Source organism: Adiantum capillus-veneris, chromosome 16, assembly GCF_014529385.1.
Source record: "Adiantum capillus-veneris isolate H3 chromosome 16, ASM1452938v2, whole genome shotgun sequence".
NCBI lineage: Eukaryota > Viridiplantae > Streptophyta > Polypodiopsida > Polypodiales > Pteridaceae > Adiantum > Adiantum capillus-veneris.
Genome location: NC_140946.1, coordinates 145,993,006 through 146,010,478, shown reverse-complemented (window position 1 = coordinate 146,010,478; position 17,473 = coordinate 145,993,006). Strand labels below are relative to the sequence as shown.

The window sequence follows — 17,473 nt, the reverse complement described above, 5'->3', positions numbered from 1 at the left end:
TGCGTGCAAGTGTATGACACTGAGCGATAGAGAGAGAAGAGAATACGACACCAGAGACGTTGAAAAACCCTCCTCTGAAGGCCCCACTCTCGTTGGCGAGAGTGGTCTACGATTGATTGCACAAACTGGTACAAATTGTGCATAAAACTGATGCAAGTCTAGGCTATGACGGTGTCGTCGACGGGGATGACGAGGCCGACTCTAGGGTTGAAAACTTCAGCAACTAATCTGCTGTCCAAAAACGCTCAAGGCTGAAATCTGCTACTGCTGAAAACGCTGATTTTGCTGGTTCTTATGGCTGAAAATCTGCTACTGTTGTTGGGCTGATTGGCTGTGGAAAAAGGGGCTGAAATTGTCCTGCTGAAAATCGCCAAGGGCTGAAAACTGTGGCGATTCTTGCTGGAATGAAAAACGCTAGGCCTGGATGAAGCTTCTGCTGAAAACGCTAAGTCTTGTGCTTGCCGGCGGTGATGATCTGGTGAAAACGCAATGCACTTGAAGCTATGGCGTTGAGGATGAAAAACGCTAGGGAGTCATGCTTGAGGGAAATCGCCTAAGTGGGAGTCTTGCTGAGAGAGAGGGAAACCTGTCGCCGAAGGCCTGTGTTCTCTGTGCTCATCTGCCAAATAGTGCTAACCTTGGTTTGCTTAAATATTATCTTACCTAATTTGCCCTACCTACTTTCCAACAAAAGTCACTTAAATTAATAAGTGAAAAATGTCAAAAATAGGTAAAATAGGCTAAATGCACTGGAAAATTTCCTTGAAGGATTTTGATGGGAATGCTTATGATCATGCTGTGTGCAACCAGAGGATATGCATCTACACTAAGTGCCTGGGCATGCACGGTCTGCGAACACTCACGAAAGTGCCAGAACACTTCTAATCTAGACTGACTGGATTGACGGAACCCTTGTTATTGAAGTAGCTTGTCCACGGACACATAGGGTTGGATGTGTCACGTGACAAGATCGCCAAGAACTTCTTGAATCTTGGGAAGGACTCTTCGCCAGCCCACTCTGATGCGTGGCTCGTGCGATACTTGAACTTCATAAATGTGTGCAACGCTTGCTTCTTTGGGCCGCGCCGAAAGCGACACAAAGTGATCTGTGGCTACTTCAATGGTCCAACCTCGGCTATGGACGTAGGTCCACCTTTATCAAGAATCTCCGAGGAGGAAAATTCTTGAAACCACTTCCAACACAAAAACATGAACATACCCATTCCATGTAGAGTGATTGGAAAAATACTATGCTTCGTAAATGACCGTGCATGCAATGGAGATGAACAAAGTAGCGGAGTGTCAAACCCTTCACCAAATACACGCAAAAAATGGAATCGAAACTTGTCTTTTTGATCCAAATCTATCAACTCTGGTAAATCACAATGGAAGTGCCGATGCTTGATGGTCAATCGTTCTTGTGCTCTTTGTAAGACTGTGTCATGCCAAGGAAGAGACATGGAATGTAAATTCCTTGAATGCAAACATTTCTTCTTTTCATGAGTGATCCGCATACATCCGTGCTCATCCGTGAGTGAATCATGTGCAACGTACAATACGGCATGCCTATGGAAAGGGAACACACCAAGATGGTGACGAAAATACGAGGAACCGTCATGAATGGAACACTTGAACAATGCGTGTTGACTAATAATGCGAACACACAATACTTCTTGAGTGGGTTCCTTAGATCTCGACTCGAGAGCCAAGATCGATTCTTCGCGATTGATCGTATCTGCAATAAGGTTAGCTTGACTAGCAAAAGCATCAACTAAACCATCATCCTTGTGAACAATCACATCTTTATCATGCAAATCATGTGTGTCGTGTTGTGGAGAAGAAAAGACTGAGAGAGTCTCCTTCTCTTGCTTCTTTTCAAACTTCGCCTGCACATTAGAAATGAGAGGTGAAGAATGAACAACTTCCTCCCCACTATTGACAATGGGAGAGTCACTTTTGGCATTGAAAGTGAAAGTATTATCCGCCCAATCAATGAGAGGGTTATGCTCGTGAAACCATCGAATGCCTAGAATCATATCACATCCTGAGAGAGGAGAAACTACAAATTTTCCGTGGAAGGATGCTTGTTGAATCGTGAATAACACATCAAGGCACTCTGGTGTAATGAGAGAGTCCATATGGGGAGCGAAGCCCAACACCTCGAAAGGAGATGTCTTGCGAACCTCCAAGCGGGCTCTTTCGACAAGAGAGTCACCAATCACATCATGCATACTACCACAATCAAACAAGACCACCATGGGTTGACCATTCACATGACCATAACACTTCATGAGAGACTCATCAATGAGAGGATCATGAGAAACTTGGGACACACTAGTGTGCTCATTTATGGCATGAATAGAGGATGTGGGTTTTGTGGATTCTTTAGATTCAATCTTAGGACATGTTTTCTTGATATGACCCTTGACGTGACAGTGATAACATCGACCTTCCTTAGAATAAATCACTTGTTCTTCTGCCGTGATGTATCCTCCTATGATTCCTTGTGCAACTTTTTCATCTGGGGTGAGCTTAGGTTTAGTTAGTGTGTTAGCTTTATTCATTTTGTGAGTTCTTTTCCGATAGACTATTGGAAGATTGGTTAGAAGAGTTACCGTTCTTATCAATCCTACAATTCTTATCATTCTTACCGTTTTGACGGTTCTGTGGGTTCTAGGAGTCTGAGAGGTACTTTGAGAAGACTTGTTCTCCTTAGGCTTTCCCTTATTGTGCTTCCATCTCTTGTGCGAGAGCAATCGCTACTGCCTTGTTGAGAACGATTGGATCGAGTACATCGACATCATACTTGATATACTCGTCCAATCCATGAAGGAATGCCTCCTTGCGCTCATCATCCGGTTTGCGTAATTGGGTGCCGAGCTACAAAACACGATTAGAGAAAGACATAACTGTCATACCATTTTGCTTGAGACTGCGCCAATCGCCTTTCAACCAGGTAGGTACTGTGGTGGCATAAACTACGCCTTGAGCTTGTGTTGGAAGTTGGCCGAATTGAAGGAAAGGGGCGCGCCTTCTTCGGCTTCCTCTAGGTGCGTGGTCAAGTGTGCCTCTTGCCATGCGTAATACCAATTAATGGCATTACCGGCAAGGTACATGGCTGCCGTCAAAACCTTGCTATTTCTTGTTTTCTTACTTGTCGCAAAATAAGCATCAAACTGATGCAACCAAGAATGAATAATAGTAGCATCCATCTTACAGTCATAGTTACAGAACGTGATCGTCTCTGTGACGGGGTTGTTGGAGTGCGAATCTCTGCTTGAGCTACTTGATGAACTACCAACATCTTTGAGCGGCTTGGGTTTTGAGGTAAGTACCTGTAGGACCAACTCTTGCATGCGATGGTCTCTCTTCGCCTCGCGCTCTAACTCGAAGGCCGCTCGTCTGTCTTCGCGCTCGCGCTCTAATTCTGCCTTTCTTTCCTTGGCCACCAAGCGTGCTTGCTCGCGCTCACGCTCTAAGGCTGCGGTTCATTCTTCGGCCGCCAAGCGCGCTTGCTCACGCTCATGCTGGAAGGCTGCCTTTCTTTCCTGGCGCTTGCGGTCCAAAAGGGCGCGTTGCGCTTCTTGTCGTAGCATCTTGTCCATCATCGACTTGACCAAAGCCTCCATAGGATTTGGTGCAAACCGTGGCCTAGATGTAGAAGGGGGAGGGTGGGAAAAACCTCCTGGTGGGGAAAATTCTTCTTCGCCACCTCCATGCTCATCACCTTCACGCGAAGTATCCATTTTTCTTCGGGTGATGACCATACACTGAGATCTTGGGTACTTAAGTCCACGAGGAACTTGGGTTCTTGAGGTTCTTGAGGTCTTTCTTTAGCTTGCAATTTGTGTTAGAGAAGGATCTTTTATTACTCGAGCTCTACTCTTCCCTGCGGGTGCACCCCTTGGCGGGCTTGCGCTCACACCAAGGTTGCTTTTTCCCACCTCACGTCGATTGGCCGGCCGCTAAGTGCACGGTCCGCTCAATGAGTGAAAAGAGGAACAAGGGGAGGCTGGACAAGCCCTTCTGTCTTGGGTTACCTGTCACTCTTTTAAAATACAATTAGGAATCGACATGCCCAAGTGGACTTGGGTTATGTGCGACCGCAACAAGCAGAAAAAATTCTGTGTGTATGGTGCAGCGGAATGAATGTTGTTTTTGTCAAGATTAGTGATCTTTATTGCTCAAGGTACCTTTTAGTTCTTAGGGAAAGAGAGAGATTTCCGTCTTGTGGAGGGTGCTATGATCACGAACAAAGTGAGTGGATATTGTGCGTGCAAGTGAATGAGACTGAGAGAGAGAGAGAAGAGATAAGACACCGAGAGGTTGTAAAACCCTCCTCCGAAGGCCCCACTCTCGTCGGCGAGAGTGGTCTACTTTGATTGCACAAAGGTGTACAATGCGAATGCAATGGACTGATGCAATGGGACTATGCCGATGACGATGATGACGACGGCGACTTAGGCTGAAATCTGTGATCTTCTTGGTGGCTGAAAATAACTGTTTCGGGCTGGTTTCATGGCTGAAATTTACTGTCTTTGTCGGGCTGATATGAGGATAAAAAACACTGCTGAAATCTGCTCTTTGGCTGCGTTTTTGGAGAGAAGTTCTTTGCTGAAAATCACCGGGACAGCAGAGACCTTCTTGCTGAAAATAACTGTTTTTGCAAGTGTTTATTAACCCTTACCGGCTGCGGTTAGTCTGCTGCAACTGATGATGAAAACGCTGATCCTACTGAGGGTTTCCTGGCGTTAGTAAATGCTGAAATCGCTGCAGATCTGCAAGCAAATGCTAGCGTTAGTAGTTTCTTGAGGGTGTTGCTGCTAGTGAAGGTAAAACGCCAGGGCAAGATGGACTTGGGATGGCGATAGCAGATTCTGGAAAATGCCCAGGAAGGGAGGGACAGGCTATGGTGAAAAGGCTATGGTGAAAACGCTGGCTTTGGTGGGAGTGGCCTTGCCAAGGGGTTGGAGAGGGTCTTGCTGAGAGAGGGTAGGACACCTGTTGCTTGGGGAAGCTTGCTGTGTCTTTGCTCATCTGCCAATTTGTGCTAACTTGGGTTTGCTTATATATTAACTTACCCAATTTGCCCTACCGAGTACCCAACAAAAGTCACTTAATAAATAAGTGAAAAATGTCAAAAATAGGGAAAAATGGGATAAAGTCATCTGAAAAATCCCCAAATTGACTCTGATGGAAATGCTTATGCTTATGCAGTGTGCAACCAGAGGATATGCATCTACACTGAGTGACTGGGTATGCACGGTCTACGAATAGACTCACAAAAGTGCCAGATCACTTCTAATCTAACTTGATTGGACTTGACGGAAACCCTCCTATGGTGTAACTTGTCCACGGACACATAGGGTTGGGATGTGTCACGTGACAAAAATGCAAACTAAACCACTCAAGTCACAAAAGTTCTCACTAGCATAGGAGCAATCTATCCTGGATAGATTCACTCCTACTGTGTGGGTGTACGAGGCACTCTAAGGGCAGTGCGAAGCTAGCATGCTGCCATACATCCGAGATCCGCAAGGTCATACATAGCCGTTCCCAAGCAGCCACCTCAATCCAAAATTTGCTGAATTTGCTGAAACGATCAACAATAGTTAAACATTGAGTGTTCTCTGAATGCTGACTTGGTGGTAAGTTAGTCACAAAATCCATAGAGATATCCTGAAAAGGTCGCTCGAGAATAGGCAGCGGAAGCAAGAGGCCTTGCTGCTTACCCTTAGGAGCTTTTAGTTTTTGACATATAGTGCAATGTGTGACATAACTAAACACATCTTTTCGCATTTTAGGCCATTAGAAAAATCGTTCAATCTTTTCCAATGTGGTGTTCATACCTCTGTGCCCACCCGTGAGAGAGTCATGTGCATCATGCAATATGGCTGGCCTGAGAGAGGGCAACACACATAGACGCTGACGAAAAAATAACAATCATCACGAATGAGATAGTTGCTGGGCCCTTGGGAAGCAAGAGCCTGCAACCAGTACTTACCAAACTCCGAATCTGCATACTGATTCTTCATGCTGTCGAAAGACTCACCCTGTATGGAAAATGTGGTTCTTGACTCAAGAGCCAAAATCTGTCCTTTGCGACTCAACGGATCTGCAACAGGGTTAGCTTTTCTAGGCACATACTCAATCAAACCGCCAAATTGCTCAAAAAATTGTGACCACCGCGCTTGGCGATCACTCCAATGTGCACTAGGCATAGACTGTAGCCACTTGAGGGCTTAATGATGTGTGCGCACTGTAAACTCTCTACCATACAAAAAATGCTTCCAATGCTTAAGAGAGTGAATGACAGACAAAAGTTCTTTATCATAAACTGAATAATTCTTTTCCGTACTATTGAGCTTCCGGCTAAGAAAAGCTACTAGGCGACCATGCTGCTGGAGCACAACGCCTATGGCGACATTGCTCGCATCCGTCCATACCTCAAGGGATCATCCCAAGAGGCAAGGATAAGACACGGTGCTTTTGTCACCGCAACCTTGAGAGCTGCGAAAGCCTCAATGGTTGCCTCGGGCAAGTCTACGCGCTGACGGCGAGTCTTTACCCCTTTCAAAACATTAGTCATAGGTGCAGCAATGCGTGCAAAATTCTCATTGTGCGAACTATATGCTTGACATAAACCAAGAAAAGAACGCACATCATATGCAGTTTTGGGCAAATCCCAATTACGAACCTATTCCACATTCGCGGGGTCGAGCTTGACGCCTTCAGCAGAAATGATATAACCCAGATAAGTGACTTCAATAAGAAAAAATTCCGACTTCTTAGCTGCAATATACAACTGACACTCATTCAAACGAGTTAGTACCCTTTCAACATCTAATTCATGTTGCTCCCATGATGCAGAAAAAATGAGAATATCATCTAAAAAGATGAAACACACATACACCTACCATATCGCCCAAACGACCTACCATGAGACGATTGAACGTACCCACGGCTCCTGTCAATCCAAAAGAGATAACAATATACTCCCATTGCCCTCGCTCGGTGCGAAAGGCGGTCTTGAAAATGTCGCCTTTGAATACCCGTACGTGATGGTATCCACTTTTGAGATCAACTTTGCTGAAAACCTTTGCCTCAATGAGCCTATCTAAGATATACTCAATGCGAAGCATCGGAAACTTGTTCTTGACGGTCATCTTGTTTAAGCTATGTAATCAACACACAAACGAGACGAACCATCCTTGTTGCGGACGAACCATCCTTCTTGCGAACGAACAAAATAGGGGCAGCAAAAGGACTTACACTAGGACGTATGAAGCCTCTAGCCACCAACTCCGTGAGTTGTCGCTCTAACTCTTGCTCCTGTGACTTGTTCAAACGGTAGGGAGCTTTACTGACAGGCTGCGCTCCCTCCATAAGCTTGATGCGATGGTCCTCCGGCCGCTCCGGTGGGAGACGAGGTGGAAGATCATCCTGCAAAAAGAGATGTTTAAATTTTGTAAACAACTCAGAATACTTACCTGGAGCCTAAATGCTCTGGGAAACTGGGGCAGCATAGATGAATGCCGCTTGTGGTCCTCGTCGTAATTCACGCTTTACTTGCACATGCGAGATGAGAGGCAAAGAATTCAAGCCCTCCTCAGCACGAATGATGAGGGAGGAATGTGTTTTGGCATGCAAAGTGAGAGTGAACGAATGCTGAGGGGGGAATCTGTTTTGGCATGCAAAGTGAGAGTGAGAGCCTCCCAATCAACGAGAGGGTTAAGTTCACGAAACCATTTCATGCCTAAAATCATATCACATCCTGAGAGAGCAGACACAAGAAATTTCCTACGAAAAGAAGCTCGCGGAACGGTAAACATCACATCAAGGCACTCCTTCGTGATGAGAGAGTCCATCCCAGGAGTGAAGCCAGAAACCTCGATAGGAGATTTGTGACTAACCTCTAGGCGGGCTCTCTCAACAAGAGGGGGACTAATCACATCATGCATACTACCTGGATCAAACAATATGATAAAACGCTGTCCTTTTACATGACCATAACACTTCGTGAGAGATTCATCAATGTGTGTGTTAGAGTCATGAGAAGATGCAGGTTGTGTTGTGACAGAGTTTGTGGTAGTTGTGGGTGCCTTTGGTTCTTTAGGTGGGACTGTCTTAGGACAGGCCTTCTTAATGTGACCCTTGACATGACATTGAAAACATCTACCTTCTTTAGCATAAATCACTTGCCGCCGTGATGTATCCTCCTATAATTCCTTGAGAAGCTTTTTCATCAGGGGTTAGCTTAGGTTTTGCAGGTGTTTTAGCTTTACCCTTAGATTCATTGTTAGAGTTCTTTTCCGAGGAATTAGAGGAAGAAGGGCTAGAAGAATTTCCATTCTTACCATTCTTACCGTTCTTACCATTCTTTGTGTTCTGAGAATTCTGAGATGTCCCTTGAGAAGCCTTGTTCTCCTTAGGCTTTCCCTTGTTGTGCTTCATCTCTTGGACGAGAGCGATTGCTACCGCCTTGTTGAGATCCGCGGGGTCAAAGACTTCAACATCAAACTTGATGTATTCGTCTAACCCAAAGAGAAAAGCCTCTTTGCGCTCATCATCCGACTTGCGTAATTGAGTGCCTAGCCGCAAAACACGGTTAGAAAAAGACATGACTGGCATACCATGTTGCTTGAGATTATGCTAATCCTCTTTCAATCGTGCGAGGTACTGAGGTGGCATAAACTGCGCCTTGAGCTTGTCTTGGAAATCAGCCCAACTAAAAGAGGGGTGTGAAATCGTCGGCTGCCTCTAGGTGCGCGGTTAGCTGTGCCTCTTGCCATGCATGGTACCAATTGATGGCATCACCGGCAACGTACATAGCTGTCGTTAAAACTTTGCTATTTCCTGTCTTCTTAGTTGTCGCAAAATAAGCATTAAATTGATGCAACCAAGAATGAATAACAATAGCATCCATCTTACCGTCATGCTTACTGAAAGTCAACTTTTCTGTAACTGGATGGTTGGAATCCGCGTCGTGGCTTGCGCCACTTGACGAACTCCCACGATCTTTGGGTGGTTCGGTCTTCGAGGCTAGCAATTGGGAAATAAATTCTTGATTGCGAATCTCCCTTTGAGCTTCTCGCTCGGCGTCCCTTTCTGCTTTGCGTTCATTTCGTTCATCGCGCTCACGTTCGAGAGCAAGTTGATTTTCTTCTTGTTGTGCGGCCAATTTTGCGTTTCTTTCGTCGCGCTCGCGGTCCTTGGCTGCTTGGTCTGCGGCCATTCTTGCAATTTTGTTGTCGCGCTCACGGTCCTTGGCTGCTTGGTCTGCGGCCATTCTTGCAATTCTGTCGTCGCGCTCACGGTCCTGAGCAAGGTGCTTGCGTTCTAAGGCAAGGCGCTTGTCTTCCTGTCTATCCATCATGGCCATCATCTGCTTGACCATTGCCTCCATAGGGTCTGGTGCACTTGGTGGCGTAGATGGCGAAGGGGGAGGGTTGAAGAAATCATCTCCGGGTGGGGGATGAGTCTTCGTCGCCTCTCTCATGCTCATCACCTGTATGCGAAGTATCCATTCCGCTTCGGGTGACGACCATGCACTATGATCTTGGGGTCTTAAGCTCGCGAGGAACTTGAGTTCTTGAGGGTCTTGAGGTTCTTGAGGTTCTTGAGGTTTCTTTCGCTTGCAAATCGCGTTGAAGAAGGATCTTCTCTTCACCCTAGTTCTACTCCTTTCTGCGGGCGCACCCCTTGGCGGCCTTGCGCTCACACCAAGGTTTCTTTTTCCCACCTCACGTCGATTGGCCGGCCGCTAAGTGCACGGTCCGCTCTCAATGAGTGAAAAGAGACACAAGGGGAGGCTGGACAAGCCCTTCTTTCTTGGGATTCCTGTCACTCTTCAACAAAACACGATTCGGAATTGCCACGCCCAAGTAAACTCGGGTTCGTGCGATTGCAACAAGCAAAAAATTCTTGTGGTTCTTTCCTTGAGTAATGTAGAACACTTCCAAAGCTCTGATACCAATGTAAGGTGCAGCGGAATGAATGTTGTATTTTCTCAAGATTAGTGATCTATATTACTCAAGGTTCCTTTTAGTTCTTAGGGAAAGAGAGAGCTTTCCGTCTTATGGAGAATGCTATGATCACGAACAAAGTGAGTGGATATTGTGTGTGCAAGTGAATGAGACTGAGAGAAGGAGAGAGAAGAGATACGACACCCGAGAGGTTGTAAAACCCTCCTCCTAAGGCCCCACTCTCGTCGGCGAGAGTGGTCTACTTTGATTGCACAAAGGTATACAATGCGTATGCAATGGGACTATGCCGATGACGACGACGGTGATGACGACGACGACTTGATGGCTGAAATATGAGATCTTCTAATCGCCGAATTCGGGGTTGTCTTGGTGGCTGAAAATGACTGTTTTCTTGCTGTTTTAATGGCTGAATCTGATGGTTGTGTTGGGGGTCATGCTAGAGACAAAAACGTTGATCTAAGTCTCTTTTTGGCTGCGTTCTCTGTTGTTGCTTGAAGGCTGAAAAAACGCAGGTCTGGTAGGTTTATCACATGCTGAAAACGTTGCAGATCTGAGGCAGTTTGGCTGAAATTGCACTAATGCTGGCTGGTTCAGTCTCTTGCCAAAAATGCTGGCTTCTGGGAGGTCAAAAACGCCAATGGCTGAAGTAGGAAAACGCTATTGGCTGGGACTAATGGTGGAGGTTAAAAACGCCAGGAAGGGAACTTTATGGCGATGCTTGCAAAGAGGGAAAATGCCAAAGATGGGAACTGGCCCGGCGAGGATAGGGATTTAAACGCTGGGGGCACTGCTGAGAAGTTGCCTGTTGATCAGGAAGCTCCTGCTGCCTCTTCTGCCAAAAAGTGCTAACTTGGGTTTGCTTATATATTAACTTAGCAAAATTGCCCTACCTACTTTTGTTGGAAAGTCACTTAAAAATAATAAGTGAAAATAACCAATAAATAGGAAAATAGGCTAAATGCACTGGAAAATTCCCCTAACTGATGCTAATGGATTCTGATGGGAATTCCGATGATTATGCTGTGTGCAACCGGAGGATATGCATCTATAGCTAAGTGACTGGGCATGCACGGTCTACGAATAGACTCACAAAAGTGCCAGATCACTGCTAATCTAGACTTGTTTGAACTGATTGAACCCTGCTGTGGTGTAGCTTGTCCACGGACACATAGGGTTGGGATGTGTCACGTGACAATGGAATTCTCCAAGTAGATGAAAGAGATGGTTGTTCAAACAATGCCAAGACTCCAAAGCCCGTAGGCTGATCTGTGCTTTGAGTAGCTATTTTCTCATCTAGCATCTTGACTTAAGCATCTTTTTGCGCACTTGCTACCATAAAACCAGCAACAAGTGCTTGTCTTTACTCTCTCTCTCCTCTTCTGGTTGCTGCTTTAATGTTTGCACTTCCTCTCGCAGAGCTGGTGTGCTTCTTGAAGCTGATGGGAGTGCAAAAGTAGATAGGATTTTTTTGCCCCCAAGTCGTTAGGATAGAACAACCAAAGGCAATGCGTCCATATCAAACATGAATTTGTCCCAAGCATCTCGCTCCACTGTGGATGGAGGTGAGAATACGTGGTTTGATAGCCCTCCAATCATCCATGGTCTCAACATTGTTGAAATGATTAATCCTCGCCTACAGTCCAAGAATTCACTGTAGGGCCTAGGCAGTCGTCTCAAAAGACTGATGCTGGTTTTATACTCGGCAATTTTTTTGTCATATAGGTTTGGATTCCTAGGCGTTGGTGAAATGTTACACGATTTAACAGCCTTGACGTTTGCTTATTATTGCTATGCCATTGGGAACAGTTGAATTGTTTTCTGTTATTGTGGGCTTTTAGGCATGCATTCATAGAAAACAATGTTTGTAGGTGTGTGTACGCCTGCTTTTGGCCCCCACTTACTTTATTAGGAGGTTGTATGGCGTGCATGTAAAATTCAGAGTGTGTAAACGAGGAATGATCCTTGCTTCGTAGTTACAATGCTGTTGTGAAGAACTTTAACGGTCCCTAGGACTACAAGTAGATTAGGCCTTTGTAGTTTTTCTTTTTGTTCTTTTTTTCTGATTAAAGATGATGCTTGACTTTATTATCTTCTTTTTGACTCGGTATTACATTTTACTTGGTCTCTTTTGCGTTCAGGTTGACCTGGACTGTGCACTGTCAGAGAATATCTTTGGATATTTGAGCTGTCTGACTCAGTATCCACCGCTTGATGAGAGGACTCAGCAATTCAGTTCCATTTGGCCTCTTTCAGCTTCCCATCAGAGGCATGTGTGCAGATGTTTGGAAAAAGATGACATGATTATTGACCTTAAGAGCAGTAAATTAGGTTGGGATACAGAGGAAGGCCTACTCAATTCTTTCAAGCAGATGCTATCCATGGATGAGAACAGTTTCTTTTACGGAACAGATGATGATGATGATGAGGTAGACCCAACCATCAATTTCAGAATAGTCATTGTAGACGATACGTTACTTATTCTATGCACTCAGAAGTTGGTTGTTTGAACACACTTTAGGCGGTCATGATGTTTGCAGAGCTTGCAAGTGATAGCAAAGATGTAGAAACAAATGCTTTTAATGGAATACTATGTGCACATGAGTTCTTGAAGTGAATGCAAGAATGGGTCTGTTCACTTTGGTTTGTATTCTAGTTGCATGCATGTTACACGGCTGAGTAGCTATGCTACGTTTCATTAATGTTCTTATATTAATATGAGTTGCAGTTGGTTGGCAGGATGTTGCCGCTCTCAAGGACACGACGCTTCTTAGGGCTATTGTTAAGGTGACATTGAGCTGCCAACTGCGATGACAGATATATACAAGTCGAACATATGCATCTTTGTCTTTGTCTGTGCGTGTAAGGCTTGGCTTTTTACAAAGAGATTCTCAACTCTGTTAAGCCTGCTTAGCGTTTAGCAGTGGGTTTTTACTTTGGCAGGTTATTTTGAGTTCAGCCTAGAAAGAAAATGGTGTACAGATCCTCAGTGCAAAGAGGCACTCCTTAAAGGACTGTTTGATTTTTTGTTTTATTATGTCGTGTGAAAATATGATCGTACTTCTCTTGTGACAAGAAATGTAATTGATTAATTCAAGCATACATGCAAAAGCACATTAACCTGAAGTAAATATGGGACTCTTAATGTGGTCGACACTGCACTGTGCAAAGCATACAGATTTTATAGATTCTGTGCTTTTAGGATAACATTGATTACACATTTCATTACAAGGCTATAGGCAATCTGTTTGCTACCACTCTACTCTTTGGAGTTTGTTAAGTATATGCGGCTGCCAGCTTCTTTGTGAAAAACTTGCAATTTACATGAACTGTCAGTAACAAGCATTTCAAGTTTTGCTACCTTTTTGAGGCCTCCATCTGCATGATTTTGTTGAGAGGTAGTTCTAAAGATTAGTGAATGAGTCAGTTGCCATGTGCGGTTCTTGATGCAGGTTTATTGTGTATCAGCTGAACCTGACTATTCTTTGCCGTGGCAATTACGGCGACAGGTTACTACTACTGGAAGGTACTAAGCACACCTTCACCAACAGTAAATGTGGTCACTGATACATTTGAGGTTGATTAGTGTTGTTGCATAGCCTAACTTTGCATTGTTTCGACAGTGGCTTTATGATTTCAGGAAAAAAACTTATCACAAACGCGCACTGTGTAGAGCATCACACGCAGGTCTATGCGGATTCGGTTTTGGAAATGGATGTGGCTTGTGTATATGTTGCTGCTCTCTTTATTGTCGGCTGAAGGATGTCAGTTACTTGTTGCAGGTGAGAGTGAAACGAACAGGGGAGGATACCAAGTATATTGCAAACGTAAGGTTTAGTCACAACCTAATTTCTTACAACAGTATAAGTGCGATAGTGCCCTTTCCAAGCCCATTTAACAGTTCTCTGACCATTCTTAGGTTCTGGCTATTGGGGCTGATTGTGACCTGGCACTTCTATCAGTGCCAGATGATGAATTTTGGATTGATGCAAAACCATTGGAGTTTGGAGGCCTTCCAGCACTTCAGGTTGGCAGAGATCTTGAAAAGAATTGTGATTTAAAGTCAGTAGATCTAGTGAGAGGAAAATTGATTTAAAGATAAAGAATTGTATGTTGCTTTGTGGATTTTAAGGAAGCTTATCATGTTTATGAGTATATTTAAAGACGCATGGGAAGAACTCCAAAAGTTATATGAGTACATTTGGGAGAGGGAATTCTATGAAATTCTCTCAATCAAGATTTGTGTCAAGTAGGGGTGCCCACTTTCTCCAACTCTCCTTGGGCTACGCATTAATGAATTGTAGCACATGGTTCTTGAGTAGATGCACCAAGGAGGAAGAGAAGGTATTATATGTAGTGTTGTGCTTTTGCTTTATGCAGATTGTGTAGTCCTCTTGGCTCATACACCAGAAGATGCATAGAAGTTCATAATTGTTATTGGAAACTTTTGCTTGCATAATGGTTTGATATTGACTCCCTCAACAACAAAGGCCATGCTTGTGGAAACTCTTTATTAGGAGAAGCCATGCATTGTGTATAACAAAGAGCCACTTGAGGTGATAGAAAGTTTCAAGTAACCTTGGCCTTGAGGTTTTGGCCAGTCACAAAGGGCATGAATGTGCTAAGTATCAATTTGAAGCTGGAAATAGAGCCTACTATGCATTTGAAAATATGTACTATCAAGGAGATATCAAGTGTCGAATTCTCAAGGAATATCTGTTTGGTACCTTGGTCACACCTGTACTTCTTTATGGGTCAAAATATGGAGTAGTGGCTTTTGTAACTCCAGTTGCAAGGAGTTTGAACCCATTTGAAGCTTTTAAAACCATACATGCCTGTTCTCTTCGAGTCTAGATGAATTCCCATTGAGGTTATGGGCATGAAGAGAGTTGTGGAGTGCATGATAAAGATGCATTTAAACTCTCCACATCAACTCTCTAGAATTGCCTGAGAGACGAGTAACAAAGTTCAAAACTAATAAAATATTGCACTCAGTTGGATACAGAATATCAAAGAGTGGTATTCTTAGCTCTAGTATTGTTCATTTTACTTCTTTTGGGATCTTAATGAGATACCACTGTTGTAAATTGATCTGTGATATAGGCCGAGTTTGAACTCTAGAAGACGTTAAGAAAGTTGTCTTTCCCACGATGTACTTGATTTGTCCTTTAGGTCAAGTTGGCCTCTGAAGTAGGACATTAATATAACTCTCTCTCTCTCTCTCTCTCTCTCTCTCTCTCTCTCTCTCTCTCATGTCATCCCCAACCTCACCTATGGCAACAAGCAAACTCAAATATATGCTTCACTCCAAACGAATTTCCATCATTGAATTGGAAATGAAAGCATGGAGAAAAGAGATGGAAGATTGGAGGAACGCGAAGACCGTTTTCCTCCGAGAAAATGAAGAAAAGGAGAAGAGGTGGAAGGACGAGAAGGATCATCTTCTCAACAAGATCGCCACGTTGGAGAATAGCATTTTGGACCTCCACAAAGAAGTGTTGGAAACACGGTCAAAAAATGGGCTTGAAGAGGGGGAATTTCAGCCCTCTTTGAGGGAAGAAATTGACAACATCAATGAGGAGAAGAAGTCATGGGCCGCGGTCATATCCGAAACGCAAAAGAAAGTAGAGGAGGCCGAAAAATGGATTGAGGTTGCCAAGAAAGGGAAAGGTAAGGAAGCTCCTTGTACACCCACTCTTATCAACATGACCCTCGAAGAGGAACAAAGAAGGAGGGTGCGGGCTCTACATGTGAGGGTAACCGGCCTCAAGGACATAAACAATGTGGAAAAAGAGGTCACAAGCCTCACATCAATGATGGGGGTGGAGAAGCCTTCACACACAAAGGCATGGAGAGTGGGCAAGAAGAGTGAGGGCCCCGGAGAATCTTCAAAGGAAAGAGCTCTCATACTACGCTTCCCTTCATTGGAAGAGAAGAAGGAATTCTTGAGGAAGAGACCTACTCTCAAGAAGACAGGTATTTTCTTAGGCGATGACCTCACTCTCTCTCAACTTGCGCATATGAGAGAAGTAATGCCTGAGATTCAAGCGGCAAGGGAGAAGGGGAAGATGGCCTTTTACAGAGATGGTCGGGTGGTGATTGTAGAGCGGCGCTCTACATGACGGTGCGAGACCTATGGGACCACATTGAGGATGGCGACTTGGAATTGTAATGGGTCTATGAGGTTGGATGTTGGTGCCTTTGAGGACAGTTTCAGAGACAAGGACATTGTTTTCTTTTCAGAGACTCACCAGGCCCCTGGCCAACTGTTGCCACATGTGGTGGGATACAAATGGGAGACAGCCCACAGAACAGTCACGAGATCTGAGCATGGGAGTAGAGGTTCAGGAGGAGTAGCGGTGTTGTTTAGGGAGGAGCTACAACCACTACTATATATTGTACGGAGAGATGATCAGGCTAGATACATGTGGGTGAGGCTGAGAGCTGACACAGGTCGATTTCTATATATTGCTATATGTTACTTCCCCCCCAGTACGTCAGTATATGTTGTATCCAGAGGGCAGTCGCCTTTCTCAATTCTAGATGATGATATATGGGAGTTTTCTAGGGATGGTGATATCATCCTCCTAGGAGACTTCAATGCTCGAACGGGCAACTGTCAGACAGTCTTCTACGACACTTCAGATGAGATGCTTAGAGAGTTGGATGTGGGTGAGCTGGGGTTTGACAGATGTTCACATGACAGAGAGCACACTGAGTATGGGAGATACCTCACGGAGATGACGACTACACATGGGCTAGCCATACTTAATGGCTTACAGCGGTTTCCTGGAGCAGCAGGCTTCACATGCTTTCCACACAGACATGGGGCTAGTACAGTGGACTATGTTATGATACAGCCGAGCTTTATTCCGTGTATTCAGGATTTCAGAGTGGGAGCCAGACCAGTGGGCGTAGCAGTGGATCATGCTCTCTTGACACTGTCCGTATCTTTTCAGTTTAGTACAGCCCAGAAATCAGGAGGCAGTCCACACAACCGTTATACATTTACACCAGAGACTGACTCGGTTTATACAGAGGCGATCTGGGATCGTCTATGCACAGTTGCTCCAGGCCTCTCAGTAGAGGAGTGCACTACTTTACTGACTGAGACACTACATGATGCAGCATCAGAGGCATACCCACACACTCAACCGGATCGGAGGCGACATTCTGGGAGCATGCCCCAGAATAGTTGGTATGATGAGGAGTGCAGAGAGATGAGAGCCCAGCTTCAGAGGGATCTTCATTTAGGAGTCATCACCTACAGACAGTCGCGGATTGCTTTCCGGCGCCTTGTGCGAAAGAAGAAACGAGCTTACCTGGCCCATATGGAGCGAGACTTGTATCAATTGTTCTTGAGTAGAGACTCAGGCGAGGCATGGCGACTCTTCCATGAGCACTCCCCTCCCCCAGTGATTACTTCTCCTGATGTGTGGGGCCAGTATGCGACATCGTTATATACGGTTCCTGGGCAGGATCCCCTTCCA

The 17,473-nt window shown here is 44.8% G+C and overlaps 1 protein-coding gene across 1 annotated transcript in view; it reads left to right on the top strand.

Annotated features, from left to right (window-relative positions):
• The window catches only part of LOC147440021 (protease Do-like 9), a 214,468-nt gene that overhangs the window by 51,556 nt on the left and 145,439 nt on the right, over positions 1 to 17,473 (top strand). The window contains exons 2-7 of the mRNA XM_086485715.1: positions 12,125 to 12,412; positions 12,723 to 12,770; positions 13,436 to 13,509; positions 13,607 to 13,670; positions 13,766 to 13,810; positions 13,903 to 14,010. Of these exons, the coding sequence (XP_086341841.1) occupies positions 12,125 to 12,412; positions 12,723 to 12,770; positions 13,436 to 13,509; positions 13,607 to 13,670; positions 13,766 to 13,810; positions 13,903 to 14,010 (627 nt within the window). The remainder of the gene's footprint in view (positions 1 to 12,124; positions 12,413 to 12,722; positions 12,771 to 13,435; positions 13,510 to 13,606; positions 13,671 to 13,765; positions 13,811 to 13,902; positions 14,011 to 17,473) is intronic.